A 20,122-nucleotide genomic window follows, 5' to 3' on the forward strand; every position below is an offset into this window, starting at 1 on the left:
GGCTCAGGTCATGATCTCATGGTCCACGAGCCTGAGCTCCGTGTTGGTCTTTGTGCTGACAGCTCAGAGCCTGGAGCCTGCTTCAGATTCTGTGTCTCCTTTTTTCTACTCCTCCCCCGCTCACACCTCTGTCTGTCTCTCTTTCTCTCTCTCTCTCAATCAAAAGTAAATAAACATTAAAAGAAAAAGAAGAGTCTTCCAATCTACACTATATCAGAGCATCTGTTTCCTCCTCCCTTAGCCAATACAATAGACAATGATGTGTTCTCAAGCTTTCTGACCTTGGCCAATCTGATATGTAAAAACATGTATCTTGGTAGAATTTTTTTTTAAGTTTATTTATTTTAAGAGAGCGAGACAGAGAAAGCACTTGAGTGTGCTTGCTAGTCTGAACAGGGTAGGGGCAGAGAGAGAGGGAAAGAGAGGATCCCAAGCAGGGTATGTGCTCTCAGTGTAGAGCCCACCAAGAGGCTCAATCTCATGAACCACGAGATTGTGACTTGAATAGAACCAAGAGTCAGACGCCTAACTGACTGAGCCACCCAGACACCCCTCTCGTTAGAATTTTTACTTGCTTTTCTAAAATTATGGAGACGTTTGAGTATCTATCTTTTTAAGTAATCTCTGTGCCCAGTGTGACACTCGAACTCACAACCCTGAGATCAAGAGTTGCATACTCCACCATCTGAGCCCGCCAGGCACTCCTCTTTTTTTTCTTAATAGTTGAGACTCATTTGTATTTCTCTTTTTAAAAAGATTTTATTTCAGGGTCACCTGGGTGGCTTGATCAGTTAAATGTCTGACTTGATCTCGCTGTTTGTGAGTTTGAGCCCTGCATCGGGCTCTGTGCTGACAGCTCAGAGCCTGGAGCCTGCTTCAGAATCTGTGTCTCCCTCTCTCTCTGCTCCTCCCCTGCTCTCCCTCTCTCTCTCTCTCTCAAAAATAAACACAAAAAAATTTAATGAAAGATTTTATTTCATTTATTTCATTTTTTTTAGTTTTTTAGTAATCTTTACACCCAGTGTGGGACTCAAACTCATGATCCTGAGATTAAGAGTTACACATTCCACCGAAAGAACCAACCAGGTACCCCAAGACCCATTTGTATTTCTTATTCTGGGAACTGTTTTTGTTGTTGTTGTTGTTGTTTCATATCATTTGCCCATTTTTCCATTGGATTGTTGGCTTTTTTCTTATCAATATTTAGGAAAGGTAACTTGTGATTTGAATAACAAATATTTCCCTCCAGTATGTCTGTCTTTTGATTTAGTTTGTCTTTTGGTCCCCTCTTCCCATATAGTCAGTTATAATTTTATTTTTTGGTAGAATTTACCTTTGCATTTACAGCTTCTTGTTGTTGTTTTTAATGTTTATTTATTTTTGAAGGAGAGAGAGAGAGAGACAGAGCATGAGTGGGGGAGGGGCAGAGAGAGAGGGAGACACAGAATCCGAAGCAGGCTCCAGGCTCTGAGCTGTCAGAACAGAGCCTGATGCGGGGCTTGAACCCATGAACTGTGAGATCATGACCTGAGCCGAAGTTGGACCCTTATCCAACTGAGTCACCCAGGCGCCCATATAACTTCTGGGTTTTATTCCATTCTTAAAGAGGCTTCTCCCCTAACTGAGGTGATTAAAAAAAAACTCTCTCATTAATTCATGCCGCCAAAAATGTACTGAGGTCTGACTCTGCCGAGCACTGCTCTAGGTACTAGAGTCACAATGCTCAACTAAACAAACCGTCAGTACATGTTCTGAGTTCTTTTGCTAAGGCGTTTAGTACTTTCTCTAAGTACTTTCATGGTTTCACATTTGCAATGAAATCTTTCTTCTGTTGGGAATTTAATTTGGTATAAACTGTGAGGGGTCTTTTTTTTCCTTCCCAACTAGCAACTGTGTTGTCTCAACATCATTGCCTAAATAATTTCTTTCCTTTACTGATTTGAGATGTCAGTTCTATCATATGCTAAATTACCATAGCTCATGCATTTTTAAACCAAAAAGAGGACCTCAAAGAAATGTCCTGCTTCAAGCTTCACCAACGGGCCCCTCTTTTTTTATTTTTCTTAATGTTTGAGACTCATTTAGGAGCTCTCTCTTCTGTCTGTAGGAGCACTTGGTGGGAAGTTTGAGTATCACTGACATTTTTTAAAGTCTTCTTTGATATTCAAATAAGAACCTCCAAGATAGATAGTGTATCTCCATTTTCCAAGCAAGAAAATTAAGCCTAGAGAAATTAAGAAAGTGCCCCAATAGGCTAGACCCCTACTGTTTTATCTTCCCCTTGCTTCCCTTCTGGGAATTGGCTGCCCACCCCCCCACCCCCCCACCATCCATCGCCTCCAACAGCCGACACCTGTTGGCCAAGCTCAGGGGGCCAGGGCCTGCTCCCACAAGCTTTGCCGATCAGTCTTTCTTCATATGCTTGAAATGGAAACCTAGAGGGGCCAGGCTCTGTGAGTTATACAGGGGGGTATCTACGAGAGGCCGCATTTCTTGCCCATGGAGAGAAGCAGAGGACCCTAATCTGTAGAAGGAGATGGAGCCTGAATCAGGCTCCCAAGAAGGTTGGGCAAGAAAGGGCAAGTGCCCAAGCATTCATGCCCACGGTTCTCTGTGCACCTGGCTGGGCTTTAGCTGCTTCCCTGTTGTGTTCCTCCAGACTCTTCCCAAGATTTTTAGAATACATTCTCCTTAAGCTGCTTTGACAAGGGATCCCAGGAAATGGCTGAACCTGGTCTGATCCCAGAAGGGTTTCTTTCTCAAGCATCAACCAGAGCATATCCCAAACAGGGGCCAGAATGCTGTTTCGGCTTCGAGTTGTGTCTCAGAGGACAAATGGAGTGTGTGATTATGGCCAGCGCAGGGGCTCCAGCGGCCAGCGTTCTCAGCCAGGCACCCTGTGAGCCCATCTGTAACCACTTTGAAGACTGTGCCAGTGCAAACCTAAAGCCTACTTCTTTTTCAGTGTGATAAAGACCAATAAAGTTGTGATTTAGAAAAATATCTTCTTAGCTTTTCCATTAGGCCACTGTGTGGTGTAGGACAGGAACTCATGCCGAAATTTAGCCAGCATTTTACGCTCTCATGTATTCTCTTCTCCCTAGAGTAGTCTTGGTTCTTTCAGGAATTACAGCTGCCCCCCCTCCCCCACCCGGCCGTTGGAAATCTGGAAGCCAGTTTCTCCTTAATGTGTCTTGCATTTGACCCTTCTTTTCCATTCCCTCTGCCAATTCCAAGTTTTACCGCCTGTTGTAACAGTCCTAACGTTATTGCCACTGTGCCTTTGCATGACCCCAAATGTCCCATCTCACTTGTATACTGCAGTCCAAGTTCAAATATCACCTTCTCTGTGGGGCCTCTTTGACCCCTGGGATTCTTCTGTCCCCTGCTGACGCAGGCCTCCACCCTAAGATGTTACAGAAGGAACTATCCAGGGATCAGCTGTGTGACCAGAGGCACGTCACCATGCTTAACTTTTTTGAGCCTATTTCTTCATCCAACAGACAGGATAAATAGCAGGGGTGTGGTGAGAATTTGATAAGCTAGTATGTAGAAATGACCATTTCAGGGCTTGCACATAAAAGGGAACCCACCTTTGTTCCCTTTGCTCTGCTTCCCAATTTTTTCAGCAGGTTGTCAACTCTTTGAGGCCTCTGCTCTTAGTACCTAGCAGAGAGCAGGACATAGAGCAGGAGCCCAATGCATGCTGAATGGACAAACATATAAATGGAAGAATGAATAGAAAACCCTCTCTGTTGCTTCACACTCTCTGTTCAACCCCATATGCACATTTGCCAAATTAATCCTCCATCAATTTGGCTTTCAACATACAATGTTACTTCTTGTTTACAAATCCTCTATGGTTCTCTACTACCTATGGATTAAAATTCCTTATTTCATGTATTTATTTATTTAAAGATTTTATTTTTTATTTTTATTACTTTTTGAGGGGGAGGGGAGAGGAAGAGAGAGAATCTCAAGCGGGCTCCACACCCAGCACGGAGTCCAACGAGGGGCTCAATCTCATGACCCTGGGATCACCACTGAGCCAAAATCAAGAGTCAGATGCTCAACCAACTGAGCCACCCAGATGCCCCTAAGATTTTATTCATAAGTAACCTCTACACCCAACATGGGGTTCAAATTCACAACCCCAAAGTCAAGAGTCACATGCTCTACCCACCGAACCAGCCAGGCGCCTTCAGATTTCTTATTTCAGATGTGGGGGTTCTCATGACCTGGCCTTGTATACTGGTTTCAACCTCATATCCCATTTTTCACCACCACAGCTCTTTTAAAGTAGCTGTTCTGGCAGGTCCACTCATTGCCAGCTGCTTCCAAAAAGCCCTTTCCTCTCTGATCCTTCATTCACACTTGGTCCCCTCACCAAAAGGCATTTCCTTCTCTCTGACTAACCACGTCCTACCCTAGCTTTAGAGAAAGCTAGATGTCACCAAATATCCCTAAAGAAACTGAAAAAAGTCCCCAATAATTCCACCATTTGTTTGGGTACATTTTATTCCAGAACTTATTTCCATGCACTGAAAAATATTTTTTTTGTTAATTGAGAATAAGCAGTTCCTATAATGACCACATGCTTATTTATACTTAGATAAGCAAAAAGAAGCAAATAAAAATCATCATAATCCTGGTAGCCAGTGATTTAACTTCTGGTCACAATGTAGCCTTTAGACACGTCTTAGTATTTAAAACAACAATCCCATTCATTGAGGTTCAATTGAGATATTGTGATCTATCTGGTTTCTATTCTGCTTTATTTGGTTAGCATTGTTTCAAAAAAAATTTTTCATGTCATTAAGAAAGCTTAGTAAAGATAATTTTTTCAAAAATAGAAGCACAATATCCCATTGTTTGAGTAAACCATAATTTACTTAGTATTTCCAATGTTCACATTGAGGGTTTCTTTTTTCAAGTTTTCTTCACTTAAAATAATGCTGCAATGAATATTTTTGTGCATAAATCTTTGACCTTGTTTCTCAATAGCTTCTTAGGATTATTACAATAACTACATTTCTGGGACGCCTGGCTGGCTTAGTCAGTAGGGCATGCAACTCTTCATCTCAGGGTCTTGAGCTAAAGCCCCATGTTGGGCGTGGAGCCTACTTAAAAATATATATATATATGGGTGCCTGGGTAGCTTAGTCAGTTAAGCATCCAACTCTTGATCTCGGCTTAGGTCATGATCTCACAGTTTGTGAGTTCCAGCCCTGCATCAGGCTCTGTGCTGACAGCGTGGATCCTGCTTGGGATTCTCTGTCTCCCTCTCTCTCTGCCCCTCTCTCTGTCAAATAAATAATTTAAAAAAATAAAAAACAACAGCTACATTTCTGGAGTTTACTATGTACCAAGCATTTACTGCATTGTTAGCATATTGAATATTGTAGATATTCCCATTTCACAGATGACAATGTTGAAGCACAAATCAATTACATGCTCTCTATGCTCAAAGCCATGATAGTAGGGCGAAAATTTAACCTAGGCAGTATGACTCCAAAGATCATGCTTTCAATCATGAACTTTTTAAAACTCTTCATACATATTGTTGCCAGACTTTTCAGAAAGGTTGTTCCAATTGATGCGACCAGCAGTATGGGTACCCATCATTCTCAATCATCCCTCTTCCAAGTGATTGCCAGGTATTTGCATCGTGTGCATCATGTGCTGTTGCTTCATGATGTTTGCCCATTTAACAGTCAAGGTTACTGTGCCAGTTCGTCCAGCTGAACTTCCCAGTGGCAGGCAAAGTGACGCCCTGTCCCCCAGAATCTGGCCACATCCATCCCACTCTGATGTGACAATGGCCTGAACAAATGCGAACACTAAAAAATAATGCTTTTATGCCTGGAGACGTAGAGCCCTATAGGCCCACCTGTTTGTTCGGAGTGGACAGGAGCCTTCCTCTGGAGGCCCGTGCATGCAGACCATATGTCAGTTGCATGTTCTGCCCCTGTGATTGCATGAGAAGTGCTTTCTTCTTTGTCCATGGGCTGGCTATACATGCATACTAGTATAATAAAAAATTTATTCTTTTCAGACAATAAAGCTAAGTGTTTGCTATGATTTAAGTATAAAGGTAATACTACAAAGAAAATTCAGTGTGTTTCTTTGAAATGCTAATACTATAAAAACTCCACAGTTGGATGATGGGTGGCATTATGGGCAAGAACAATACCCTTTTGGAAGACTGAGGACATCTCACGGAAGCATCTGAAATGTATTTTCCTAACACAGTCCGATGCCTGGTTTCTACCATGTCCTCCTCTGCCCACTAGCTCAACAGTGTGCTTCTCTGGGGTTCCTTGTATCATGACAACAGCCAGCACTCAACAATCACCCACTATGGGCTGGACACTTGGGAAGTGTTTTACACACGCTCTGATTCCAATCTGCACAATAACCATGCAAGGCAGACAGGATGTGCTTCAGCCTTGAGACGGAGAAGTTGAGGCTCAGGCGTCACAGAGTTAGTGAGAGAGTTGGGATCTGCAAACTCAAGCCTATGTCCTTCCCATGGTGGGCTGGCGGGATAGGCCACTTCACCCTAGACGGTTATCCCTTCTTGTTCACAGTTTGCTGGGCTGTATCCAGTGGAGATTTCTGATGGATCAGAGGAATTTGAAGAGAAAATGCATTTGCACTCTTGTCTTTGGATATCTACTCTAAACATATAGTGGAGATGAGGAAGAGTTACTGAAACACATCTCCCCAGATTAACGAGGTATTTGAATCCATTCTTGGCTTGAACTATTGTCCTTAACAAATTAGTAACACAGGCTTACCTGACTGTCCTTACAGTCCATGGACATGCCCCATCACCTATTTTTCTCAACTTCTCATGCAAATTGTAAGAGCCTGGAGGCCCTACATCATCTTAGGCAGGGACTGCAGTAAAATATTCTCCTTCTTTCTTCCACATAGTGCGAGGGGTCTGGAAGCAAAATGGTCTTATATGGACCTAGGCCTAGGTGTGGACAATGTCAGGGGCTGCCGGTACCAAGCACTGAGGGAAGGGCAGGACCTCAGGCAGGACAAGGAGACTTGGAAGTTGGCCCTATGTCAAGAAGTGGCAGGAACACAGTCTCCCCTGGGCATCTCTTGCATAGGGAGAGGAGGAAGTCTTAGGTGGGTGGTGGTAGGGGCAAAGGTTGAAACAGCCTCAGTTCCAGGAGGTTTGCTGGGGGTTAGTTGAACCCTGTGCATACAGCCCTTTCTTTTAAGTAATCTGATGTATTTTTGGTGACAATATGGATGTGGCTTTCTCTGCCATTAGCTTGAGGGCTCCAGGACAGGATTGTAGCCTGTTCTCCTTGGCACTCACAGAACCTAACCCAGAACCTAGCAGGGGATTGCCATTTAGGAAATACTGGAAGGAGGACTATGAGCAAGTCACAATTTGTAAGCTGCTATCTATGGCTCTATGTTACTCACTGACTTCAATTCTTCATTAAATATCCCTGAGCTTCTAGTCAAGTCTCTCTCTCTCCCTCTTTTACGTATGCTTCACGCCCAGCACAGAGCCCCACGTGGGGCTTGAACACCCTGATATCAAGACCCGAGCTGAGCTCAAGAGTCAGACACCCAACTGACTGAACCACCCAGGTGCCCCTAGTCAAGTCTTATTTAAGTGTTGCATCTGGTCTCAGATGTCTTGGAGAAATTAAGGAAGGAAATTAAAGTATCTATGTCAAATTGTCAAGAGGAAAACAATGATACCCCCATCTCCCTGCCTTTCTCTTTGGCCAACAGAAATGATCAGAAGTCCCCATGGGGAAGGTAAATTTCAGGGAGAAGAGCTGGGGCGCTGAGAACGACCTCTTGGGCATTCTCCATTTCTAGTCTTGATGGTCTAACTTTGATTTGATGGAGGCCAGCAGCAGGTTTCTCACTGGCACCATGCCTGTATTTTAGATCTACTAGTCTGGGTGGGAGTTCTAGCAGTGGGCAGCAGCAGCACTTTTATGGAACATGCAATAAAATAATCTGATCTGAATTGGAGCCCGCATCTGATGTTTCTCATGGTCCTGCAGGCCTGGCAGGATTAGTGAAAACTGCAAAAACCTAGAGGCTAAAATATCCCAGCCTTTGTTGTGTGTACCTTCTATATTTTGCATTTTTCTAATAATAGCTACCTACTTAAGATACTCTGTTAGTTGCATAATTTATATTATCACTAATCCTCACAGCTCTGCAAGGTAAAATATTACTAAACCTACCTTTACAGATGAAGCAACCAATGCAAAAGGTTTGTAATTTTCCTAAGCTGGAGCCCCCAGAGATCACACGTTTGTAAGAACCTAAGCTGGCATCAGACCCCCTTGTTATTTCCACAGCGTCAGATGGTTTTTGTTACGAGTGATATCCACTGTCATCTCTAAGCTAATTTTCAGACTTCTTGTCTGCAAAATTATTTTAAAAAATATTTTTCTAATGTTTATTTAAAAAAAAAATTTTTTTAAACATTTATTCATTTTTTAAGAGACAGAGCACAAGCAGGGGAGGGGCAGAGAGAGGGGGAGACACAGAACCCGAAGCAGGCTCCAGGCTCTGGAGCTGCGATGCGGGGCTCGAATCCTTGAAACGCGAGATCATGACCTGAGCCAGTCAGACGCTTAACCCACTGAGCCACCCAGGCACCCCAATGTTTATTTCCTTTTGAGAGAGAGACAGAGCGTGACCAGGGGAGGAGCAGAGAGGGAGGGAGACAGACTCTGAAGCAGGCTCCAGGCTCTGAGCTGTCAGCACAGGGCCCCACGTGGGGCTCGAACCTATGAACCGTGAGATCATGACCTGAGCCCAAGTTGGTTGCTTGACCACCTGAGCCACCCAGGTGCCCTCTGTGAAAATTATTTTTTTTAAGGGTTAGTGATTACCTGTAGGTTCTTTTTCTTTCCTTCAAAAATTGACTCTTGTGTGTGTCAATCAAAACTGTTGGGTGCAGACAAAAAAAAAAAAAGTTTTTAGAATGGGCACTGTAAAGGGGCAATATTAAAGTAAATGGGAGGGGACCCCAAAACAAAAACCTTTAGCAGACCAATAATTACATTTCAAGTTCTGGTCCTCTGTGCCCACATTCTGCGAGGAATTTGTATGCAGAACTTCCTCTTCCTAAAGTGTTCCCCTCCTTCCCTCCTTAGCATCCAGGTCAGTTGAAATCCAGGATCTTCCCTGAGGCCACCCCCACAGACCTCACCTCAAATAAAAAGGTTCTTTTTCATATTTTGATAACATTCACAGTACCAGTCTGATTGCTCATTTGATCCATCACTTAATTGGAGCCTGCCTTGCATTTTTGTTTAAATGTGTTCTGAGCTTTTTGCTTTCCCATATTTTTGCTATAGACTGCACAAGGGCAAAGAGCCACCGCTTCTTTTTTTGCTTTTGTAGCAAGGAGCTTCCAGGTACATAGAAGTTGCTCAGTAATATTTAAATAGTGATTAAATAGGTGAAAAATAAGTGAATTTGGAATAATTCAGGGAGTAGGTTGATTGGATTGGTACAAATAACAACTGACATTTTAAAAATTTTTTAATTTAAATTTTACTTTTTTAAAGTTTATTTACTTATTTTGAGAGAGAGAGAGAGAGAGAGAGAGAGCGCGCGTGCACACAAGTAGGGGAGGGGCAGAGAGAGAGGGAGAGAGAGAGAATCCTAAGCAGGCTCCACGCTGTCAGCGCAGAGCCCGACCAGGGCTCCATCTCACAAACCAAACCTCAAGATCATGACCTCAGCTGAAACCAAGAGTTGGGGGGCTCAGTCAACTGAGCCACTCAGGAACCCCAACAACAGACATTTTAAAGGGTACTTTAAGATTCATCAAAATGTTTCATGAGCAGTCTCATTTATGAGTATCTCAAAATAAACTGCCGAGAATATTGGGTTGGAGAGGTTAAGAGACTTGCTCTTGAAACTCAGATCCTCTTCCTCCAAATTTTGTACTATTTCAGTACAGTTGACTTTTAAGTACAAATATAAGATTATAAATCTGGAGATGTACTCCCCCATCATACATCCTCACCAGCAGAGGGCGCAGGACCATGTATGGGTCTTATTCTAAGACCGGTTTGTATACTGGCCCAGTATAAGAGCTGGGGGTCATTGGGCAAATTGTTTAATTTTACTGAGCCTCATCTGTAAATATTGGTAATAACACACCACCACCCCAACTTGCAGAGTGCAAAAGATTAGAAATATTCTGTGGCTGGCACACAGTAGGTGAACAGTAAACCATACCTCTCATGATCCCTACAAGAGGATTGAGCACAGGAACAGTGTGTAGGTTAAATAAAATATTGATTCTTGTTTGATGCTTAAATAAGTATTTGAAATTATTTTGCATGTTTGACACTTAAAACAGGCAGAGTTATAGCAAATGGACAAAGAAATGAATATTGATGAAAAAATTGATATTGCTGGCACGAGTGTGAGGAAGCAGACTGGGACAAACTTTCTGGATGGGAAACCTTAAAAACATGATATGCCATTTGCCCCCATATCTATTTAGCCTAAGAAAATATTGGACAGTAAGAAGATTTAGAAAAACACAGGAAGTCATCACCATACTCTTCCTAAAAGCAACACTGGAAACAACCTAAATGTTCAATGTAGGGTACAGTTTCTTTTTATTATTGTTAGTTTTTGAACATCTTATTTATTTAAGTAATCTCTACATTCAACATGGGGCTGGCTTGAACTCACAACCCCAAGATCAATAGACGCTCTTCTGACTGAGCCAGCCAGGTGCCCCTAGGGTACAGATTTAATAACTATAATCTCTCCATCAAATTAAACACTATTAATCATTAAAATGATTCTATAGAAGAATATTCTAAATGAAAAGATGATCTTAACACAGCAAGCAAAAATCACAAGACACAAACTGTGTGCTTTCACTTGGTTAAAAATACAGGATAGAAATAAAAAGTTCAAGTTATTTCTGTAGCAGATGAAACCATTAGTGGTTTTTTTTTATTAAAACTTCTCTTCACTGGAGCACCTGGGTGGCTCAGTTGGTTAAGCCCCTGACTCTTAATTTCAGCTCATGCCCAGAGTGGGGCTCTGTGCCAACAGCTTGGAGCCTGCTTGGGAGTCTCTCTCTCTCTCTCTCTCTCTCTCTCTCTCTCTCTCTGCCCCTCCCACACATGTGCTGTCTCTCTCTCAAAATAAATAAATAAACTTAAAAAAAAACCCAAGCTTCTTTACTTACCTTATTCTCTAAATGTTGTGCAATTAAGATTTATCACGTTTGTAATAAAAAATAGTTCATGGGGTGTCTTTCATTTAACGCTACCTACCAGCACAACCAGGCCAGTGGTCATGCAAATTAAGTTAATGGTAATAAAGCCTCTTGGAAGTTTCAAGGTAGTTAGTTAAACAAAATAATTAAACTAATGAAATTTCACAGAGCTGGTCACCAAGCTTTGACTTAGCTGCTATAAGGCTGCTATAAATGGATCTCACTCTCCACTGTTTCAAAAGGCCTAAAAATGGCATAAAATAAAATATGAGCAATTTTTCATGCGAAGGGCCATGTGCCTGTTTGTCCTAAGCAAATGTAACCTGAAACTCACCCATATCTCATATACTCCAGGTTGGCTGCCCATCTCTGGACAGGCTGTATTTGCTCTCCATTACTCAATTTACTTTCCTGAACTTGAAGTGGAGTGGAATTTCAATGTAGAGTTACCCATTAGTTCCAGGGCTAAATTTAAACCTTTAATTAAATTAATCCCTTGATCTTAAATGCATTGCTTCTCCCTCAGAAAAGTGTATAGAGGTGTCTTAGACATCACAGAGCTTAATAAAGTGTGACAATTGTTCCTTACCGCATAGGGAAACCGGTACACGTTTGTAGAGAGCTCCTGGTGCCCTCTGGCCTCCCACCCCCCTCAGCCAGCACAGGCATTTGTTGGGGCTGGGGCCAAGGTACAGCATTCTGTGTCTCCTCCCAGGTCCAGACTTGCTGTCCAGTCATTGAATCCTTGGGCAGGAACCCATCTTAAAAGAAGACATGGTAGATGCCAAACGAATGTTTATGAACTAAATGACAGAAAGTAACTGTGCATATTGTTCCAGTTTATATGGGATAAAAAGAGATCATAATCCACAACATTTGCAGGGTGACTAGAGGAAAAGGGCGTGAGGCCTTTTTAGCTTATTTTGGTCTTCATAGAGTAAAAATTGATGTTGGCTTTTGCTAAGAAAGAGATGAAAAGTGACAGCACCATCAAGTGGGGATGTATAAATTAGCCCGTACAGAAGATGTTCACCTGTGCCTGGGCTCTGTATGCACCCAGAGGTGCGCAATTATCTCAGGGGCCTGCGAATGAATGAGACATAACCTTAGTCGTTAAGCAACAGCTTTAAGGTGGGACTGACTACGTAAGGGGTTGTGAACCTACTCGTATAACTATTAATAAGGACCTACTTCTCAGGGCCCAACGGCAGCGCGGGGTCCAGTTAACAAGCTCGTGGGCCAGATCTCAGCTTCCCTCCGAGTAACCCTCCTGTAGACCCATAACTCTCCCGGGACCACATCCTCAAGCCGGGACTCCAGGGTTCTGCTTGCACCCCCGCCCGCGATTCCCGATTCCTTGTGCGGGCGCGGCGGCAAAACGTGCTCGCTTCCCTTAACTGGCGCCCGCGCACCCCGGGAGCCAAGAACTCCCCGCAGGAAGCTCGGAGTACCTGGACCCGCCGCAGATAACCCCCGCCCCGTCACCCGCTCGGCTTTCTCTTCCTCCTCCTCCTCTGGCCCTTCGCCTCCCGCCGCCTGCCTCCGCGGCCGCCGCCTGCGGCTTTGTTTTCCTCCCAGGTTTCATTCCCCACACGTGATACTGTGTTATTGCAAAGAGCGCTTCGGAGCGCGAGCGCAGGGCGCGCGCACCTATAAATACGGACACCGGGTCTGGGAAGCCGAAGACCGTAAGGGTGGGGAGGGCCTGGGACTTGGCGATCAGCGACCAGCCAGCCAGCAAGGAAGCAAGCGACCGAGCGAGCTACACAGCCGCGCGCGTGGGCCCGGGCGGCGGCGTCCCCGGCCGCAGCACCAAGGGGCGAGCATGGCCCGCCCGCGGGGGGGCCGGGCCGCCGCGCACGCCGCCTGCGCCCCGCGCCCTGCCCAGCCCGGGTCACCGGCGCTCGCGCTCGCTGCTTAGCACTCGGGCGCCGCTCGCTTCTCCGGGCATCGCGGAAATACCGCCGCAGACGGACACAATGGCGGCGACTGCCGCCACCACGGCCGCCACCGCCGGCACGGCCGCCTGCAGCAGCAACAGCAGCAGCACCGGCACCGACGCCGCGGGCACCAGCAGATTGCAGCAGCCGCCGCAGCAGCCCCAGCCCGCGACCGCCCCGCCGGCCCAGCCACCGCCGCCCGAGCCCCCCAGGAAGCCGCGCATGGACCCGCGGCGCCGCCAGGCTGCCCTCTCCTTCCTCACCAACATCTCGCTAGACGGACGGCCGCCGCTGCAAGACGAGGAGTGGGGCGGCGGCGAGGAGAGTGGCGCGGCCAAGCCCGGCGCCGGCAGCGCCTGCGGCGCGAGGACTCGGCTCAGCCTGCTCGCCGCCGCCGAGCGGGGCGGCTGCAACGCGCTCGCTGCAGCGGGCACGGCGGCGGCGGTAGCAGCTGGATGGGGCCCCTGCCTCCCGCAGCCTTCGCCGCTGCCGCCGCTGGCCCCCGGCGGCCACGCTCCGGGGTCCGGTCCCGGGGCGGCACGGGGCTTCGTGAGCCCTCTGGGCGCTGGCCGGGCGTCGGGGGAGCAGCTACAGCCGCCCCGGTCTGCGCCTTTCGCCTCCTGTGCTTCGCCGCAGCTGCCCGACGGGCCCCGGGACGGCGGGCAGGAGGAGTTGGAGGAGGACGATGCCTTTTCCAGCGTGCAGGTGCCGACGGCCGCCTTCTTGGCCTCCGGGACCCCCGGGAGTGGGAGCGGCAGTCGAGGTCGCCTCAACTCGTTCACTCAGGGAATCCTGCCCATCGCCTTCTCCAGGCAGACCTCGCAGAACTACTGCTCCCTGGAGCAGCCGGGCCAGGGGGCCAGCACCAGCGCCTTGGAACAGCTGCAGAGGTCCCGGTGAGTATCCAGGATGCGACGCGCGCCTCGCCCCCGCGTCCCTCCCAGCCGGCTCTTGGCCGCGGAACACGGATCGCTCCCACCTTCTCGCGCCCTGCCGGAACCCTGAGCTTCTGGCCCAAACTCCAAACCACGAGGGCCCGTAAAGAGAGAGAGGGGCCCCAGGGACTTGTGTTCACAGGTGTGTGCATGAGCCCGGCACTCAAAGAGCAGAAGCATCACGCTCACGCTGAGTCCGGAGTTGGGAGTTGCGGGAGTCCATTAAAAAGCCGCACCCAAACCTCCCATTGTAAGGAGATCACCAACTTTCAGAAACCGGGTTCAGACCCAGAGGCGCTCTCTCCCCACGCCAGGCAAGACTTGGCGGGGCGCAAAGGTTCAGCTGGTGGCTGAGTGGCGCGTGTAAGCCTGAACTTCTTGCAGACTCGCGGTGAATCCCTCCTGAGAAAAGTTCCTGCTTGTGCTCATAGTAGTCCGGTGTCCCGGGAAACCTTGGGGTTTTTCTTTTGCTTTCCTAAGAAACGGAAAATCCTTGCGTTTCCTTGCAATGGGCCTTGGAGGTTGGACACAGAGAGGAAATAGGGCTTGATGATTTTTTTTTTCCATTCCAAGATGAATTTGCTAAAGTTAGTTAGAAGCTTGTTATATTTGCCAGCTTATGTCATCTGCTGGTTTTAGGCATCTTAGCAAAAATATGAAATGTTGGACATTTGCTTATTGTGAAGGAAATAGCTGGAGTTTGTCACCATATGTTCAAAGGACAGGTGGGAGTTAGGTCTGTGTCAGCAGTAAGGCCGGAGTTTGGAAAAGAATCTGAGTGGGGAGCAGTGGAGAAATGCAGGCCTGTTTCCTTCCTGGGAGGGAGTATTCTCCCTTGTTAGTGTAATAAGGCCTCCTGTGAAGTCAGTTATAGCTTGGGCTCTATCTTGGGTCAGTTATTTTAACCTCCTGGGGCCTCAGTTTTCCCCTTCCTAAATGGAAACATTTTGCAGGCCTCAAGATGAGAAGGGAGAACCTTTTCTGTTACAGTCTCTCTCCTGTACTGCTCTTGGGAAAGCTCAGGCTTTTGCTGGCCTAAGTTAAGAAGGTGGCCTACTGGAAAACTTAACTTCCTCCCCCAACAGGCAAATGGGGAAAAACAAGCCAGTCTCATCCAGAAATTTGCCTGAGTCTCCTTCTTCCCAAATGGGTGAAATCATGACCCTGTCTGGTGTGTAGCCTCACGTTGTGAGTGCACAGGGGCTGCGGGGAGGGGTGTGGAACAGAAAAGCAGCCTTGTGATTGCATGGGTGAATTAGCGATGCTGGGCACAGGTGACAGTCTGGCTCTGGCATTTCTTGTCAGAGCATGCATCTCTCCATTAGCGGGCCAGTGCACAGGAGGGGAATCCCTTCCTTTCTGGGTGAGTGGTGCATACTCAGCAGTTTCTGGGCAGCTTGGTGTTACCGCTTGACATCACACTCTGGCTCATAATGACTCTATAGTTTGAGCGTAAGCCCAGCCAGGCCTGAGGGTCATGACAGGAATTGTAATAAACATACATGTTATTCTAAGCCAGTATGCAAGGCTGGCCTGTGTCTCATGTTAGACAGATGTGTTCCTGTGCTAAAAGCAGCTGGAGATCAGATTACCTCACACTTTGTCTCCAAGAATCTCATTTCAGGGGATATGGAGGACCTTCTGTGTTAGCATTTCTTTTTTGTTTAAGATTTTATTTGTAAGTACTCCTTACACCCAACATGGGGGCTCGGACTTAGAACCCCAAGATTGAGAGTCGCACGCTCCACCAGCTGAGCCAGCCAGGCGCCCCTGTGTTAGTATTTCTGATCCAAAGAATAGCCAGAATTTAATTTCCAGTCCCATAAATATGAACCCCTTGGTTGTTTTATTGATCCCCCTACTCCCCAGCACATGCTTTAAGTAAGATGAGTCAGTCAGTATAAGATGCTTCCTGATAGTCCCATTCATCTTCCTACTTAGGAATTATCCATATCTGGCAACCTGATAGATGCATTTTTTTTTTTTTTATTACAGCTGTCAACAGTAACAGCCTGAAATATCATGTACAGAGAGGAGGTAAATGGGTGAAACAGGGATTTAAGAAAGGCCTTAAAAAGCCTAGCTTGGCTATAGCTGTTGCAGTGGTCATGAACTTCAAATATTCTAGGATGCTTTGTTTCTTACACCATCCTGCTTTTGAGAATTTTGTCAGAAGCATGCTGTTTTTATGACCACTAAAGAGTACTTTTCACCTGCCTAGACAGTGTGATGTAGAGTACAAACTCATTTGAATTGGGCCCAAGGCCAACTTAGAAGAATGCTATTGGCTTTCCCTGCTATGCCTCCCTTTAAGAAACCATGCTAGCCAGGGTAGTTCTAGATCCTACTTCATGGATGTTCTCTTGGGATATCCTTTTCAAATCAAATTATACTTGCCTCGGATGTGTCTCTTACTATTTAAGGAATTCCATAGAGCCTTGCTACTCAAAAGTTGGGCTCTGGGACCTGCAGATTTACCAGAGCTCTTAGAAATGCAAACTCTCAGGGGGGGCCTGGGTGGGCTCAGTCGGTTGAGCCTCATGATTTCACAGCTCAGGTCATGATCTCACGGTTCCTGAGTTCAAGCCCTGCATTGGGCTCGCTGCTGTCATTGCAGAGCCCCACTTCGTATCTTCTGTCCGTCGCCTGCCACCCCCCACCCCCCTTCTGTGCTCTCTCAAAAATCTTTAAAAAAATAGGGGCGCCTGGGTGGCTCAGTCGGTTGAGCGTCCGACTTCAGCTCAGGTCACGATCTCGCGGTCCGTTAGTTCGAGCCCTGTGTCAGGCTCTGGGCTGATGGCTCAGAGCCGGGAGCCTGCTTCCGATTCTGTGTCTCCCTCTCTCTCTGCCCCTCCCCCGTTCATGCTCTGTCTCTCTCTATCTCAAAAATGTTAAAAAAAAAAAAAAAAAAAAAAAACTTTAAAAAAGAAATGCAAACTCTCAGGTCCCACTCCAGATTACAGGATCCCCGGATGATTCATGTACATGTGAAAGTTTGGAAAGCATTGCCGTAGTTAATCTGAAATCATCTGCCTTTTATAATCAACTTGAGATATATTGGGTTTGTTATGAATATATAAAAATCAGAATTTCTCAGTCTGAAATCGTGAAATGCTTTCATTTTTGTTATTTCCGTCTGGACACTTGTATAACCAATCACAGTAATTGCTTGGACTTCCAAACTTTGAAATACGACTCGGGGAAAATTCCTCAGCCCAGGCCTAGGCACCATTTCTGGTTGCCTAGGTTGAAGCTTCACAGCCACCCCACGTGTAGATTGACAGACCCAGTTTAGTCCAGATACAAGCCCAGATCTTTGACATCTAAGCCTGGCGTCTTTTCCTCTGCCACTCAACTGTATCATTATGCTTTGCATGTGGTAGGCCCAAGAAGAATTTTGGAGCTATTGAGTGCAAATGTTTGGGATACAGCAGGCTAGTCATACTGATGTGATTCTGTACTTTTTAGTCTCCCCTCCCCTGCCATTTGACCTTTGAGCCCCCAGCTTCTGCTCACATCTCCATTAGAGCACCTAGGAAACCCAGTCCTGTAGGCCTGGGCATCTTCCCAGCCTGGTGGGCAGGGCTCCTCCCCTGGGAAGCCAACACACTGGGGGTTGCTCTCTGGTTAGGTGTCAGAGGTGGGAAGCCAAAAAGATGCCTTCTAGCTTGACACCCTGTCGTGCGCTCTGCTTAGGCAGTGCCAGCCGCACAGGGAAAGTGTTAGTAGGTGGAAAGGAGTGTAAATTTATAAGGTGTGTTTTAAGGCTTACTTCCACTTTAAAAATTTCATCTCTGGCAGCAGCTGGCGGCAGTCCTGGGTTACTCCACTTCCTTGAGCTTCTGAATGGCAGACAGCCGCCCAGAAGCAAAGTCAAGCCCAGGTGAACCAGTGTGTGCCATCAGGCCTGATTGAGGACCCTGCAAGTTGACCAGGGAATTAATTTTTTTTTTTCAGTATATGAAATTTATTGTCAAATTGGTTTCCATACAACACCCAGTGCTCATCATCCCAAAAGGTGCCCTCCTCAATACCCATCACCCACCCTCCCCTCCCTCCCACCCCCCATCAACCCTCAGTTTGTTCTCAGTTTTTAACAGTCTCCTATGCTTTGGCTCTCTCCCACTCTAACCTCTTTTTTTTTTTTTTTTTTTTTTCCCTTCCCCTCCCCCATGGGTTTCTGTTACGTTTCTCAGGATCCACATAAGAGTGAAACCATATGGTATCTGTCTTTCTCTGTATGGCTTATTTCACTTAGCATCACACTCTCCAGTTCCATCCACGTTGCTACAAAAGGCCATATTTCGTTCTTTCTCATTGCCACGTAGTATTCCATTGTGTATATAAACCACAATTTCTTTATCCATTCATCAGTTGATGGACATTTAGGCTCTTTCCATAATTTGGCTATTGTTGAGAGTGCTGCTATAAACCTTGGGGTACAAGTGCCCCTATGCATCAGTACTCCTGTATCCCTTGGGTAAATTCCTAGCAGTGCTATTGCTGGGTCATAGGGTAGGTCTATTTTTAATTTTCTGAGGAACCTCCACACTGCTTTCCAGAGTGGCTGCACCAATTTGCAGGGAATTAATTTTAAAAAGCATGAGGGTTTTGCTTCTTAGAGCACCTGCGTTAGCATTATGCCTTATGGATGGGAGTTAGTTCGTACATGGAAAGAGGACGTATGGTGCAAAAGAATTCCCAAGTCTTGGGTTCAAATCATCATGCCACTGCATGACCCTGGGCAAGTTAATCAGCCTTTCTGGTTCTGTTTCCTCTAGAGAGCCTTGGCCTGTGTCTTGGGCTTTGTCAAGTGTGAATTGGGCTTATATAATTGAGGGCTGACTCTGCGTGGGCATGCCCCAAATGCTAATTTATATCCGGGCTTCTCAAATGTAAATGTCTTTAGAATTCCCTAGGACCTTGGAAAAAGCAAGGATTTTGATCCTGCAGTTCTGGGAGGGCCTCAATTCTGCACAGCTGTGTGGGATGCTAATGGGTAGCCTTTTAAGAAGGAAGGCTTGGCTGGGTACTAGGATTGTTCCAATTGTAAGATTGAGGAAGCGAGGTCTCAGAGATGTTAAGTAACAGTGCTCAAGGTCACTCAGCTTGTTGGGGCAGAGCTCACACTGCTTTGGAACTTCTAAGTACTCCTCCCTCTGTATTGCCCCTATTGGGGTGAATGTCCGGGTTCTGTATCTGTGGCCCCTGTCTTCACTGAAAAGAAAGATGTGGGCTAACTAGGTGATCGACCGCCAGAGTAAGAGAAAGGAGATGGACGTTTTCCCCCAGGTTTTGTCGCTTCCTTGCTTTGTGATTTCAGGCAAGTTCTCACTCCATTTTCCTGTTGTAAGCCACCTGACTTGACTGGATTTTAGAAACCTGTGAAGGACTTTGATCTCCTCCAGCAGTAGGCAAACCCAGGTTACTGTTAAGCCATCTTTCTGGCACCATGAATGACAGAGGCCAAAGCTGCAGTCCCAGGCCGGCCAGGCCCTGGTCAGGACGCTTCCCCAAGACGCGGCGGAGGCCATGCCCTGCCGCGGACTGAGGTCAGTGGCCCGAGGCGCACCTGCTGCCCTCCCCTTTGCACTCACAAAGCCTGTAATATGGGTGAACGCAGAAGGGGAAATAAATCGGAAGCCTGCTCCCCACTGGCGTGTGCCCAGAAAGGGCAGCTAGTTCAAGTGTGACCGTTTGCCCTTTGGAAAGGGGGTGGGGAAGCCTCAGCATGGCTCTGTACCATGTCCCCACACCTGTCCTGGGGAGCCTCGCCTGCATGGACTTTTTCCCATGGGAAGGAGAGCTGTTAAGGGGGGGAGAGGGGTGTAGGGCAGGTGGCCTTTAAAGCACACTGGGAGGGAAAGATAGGTGAGGCCAGGTGAGGTGACATGTTGTGGATCAGGAATGCCAATCGGCACTTGGCAAACCTGGATGCTGGGCCAGCCCCTGCCATGCCCGGTGACCCTGGACAAGTCACTTTACACCCTTGG

The 20,122-nt window shown here is 46.7% G+C and overlaps 1 protein-coding gene across 3 annotated transcripts in view; it reads left to right on the forward strand.

Moving 5' to 3' along the window:
- Window positions 1-20,122, forward strand: part of CABLES1 (Cdk5 and Abl enzyme substrate 1) — a 129,344-nt gene that overhangs the window by 1,242 nt on the left and 107,980 nt on the right. The window contains exon 2 of one of the 3 annotated variants that reach the window (XM_042910327.1): window positions 6,591-6,739. The exons of 1 other annotated variant lie outside the window; for it this stretch is intronic. Coding sequence is in view for 1 of the 2 variants with exons in the window: in XM_042910325.1 (XP_042766259.1) it covers window positions 13,234-14,090 (857 nt within the window). In the remaining variant the exon portion in view is untranslated. Of the gene's footprint in view, window positions 1-6,590; window positions 6,740-13,197; window positions 14,091-20,122 lie in introns of those variants that run through there. One more of the 3 variants, XM_042910325.1, reaches the window with a different exon arrangement.

The sequence above is a fragment of the Panthera leo genome, chromosome D3 (genome assembly GCF_018350215.1).
Source record: "Panthera leo isolate Ple1 chromosome D3, P.leo_Ple1_pat1.1, whole genome shotgun sequence".
Lineage (NCBI taxonomy): Eukaryota > Metazoa > Chordata > Mammalia > Carnivora > Felidae > Panthera > Panthera leo.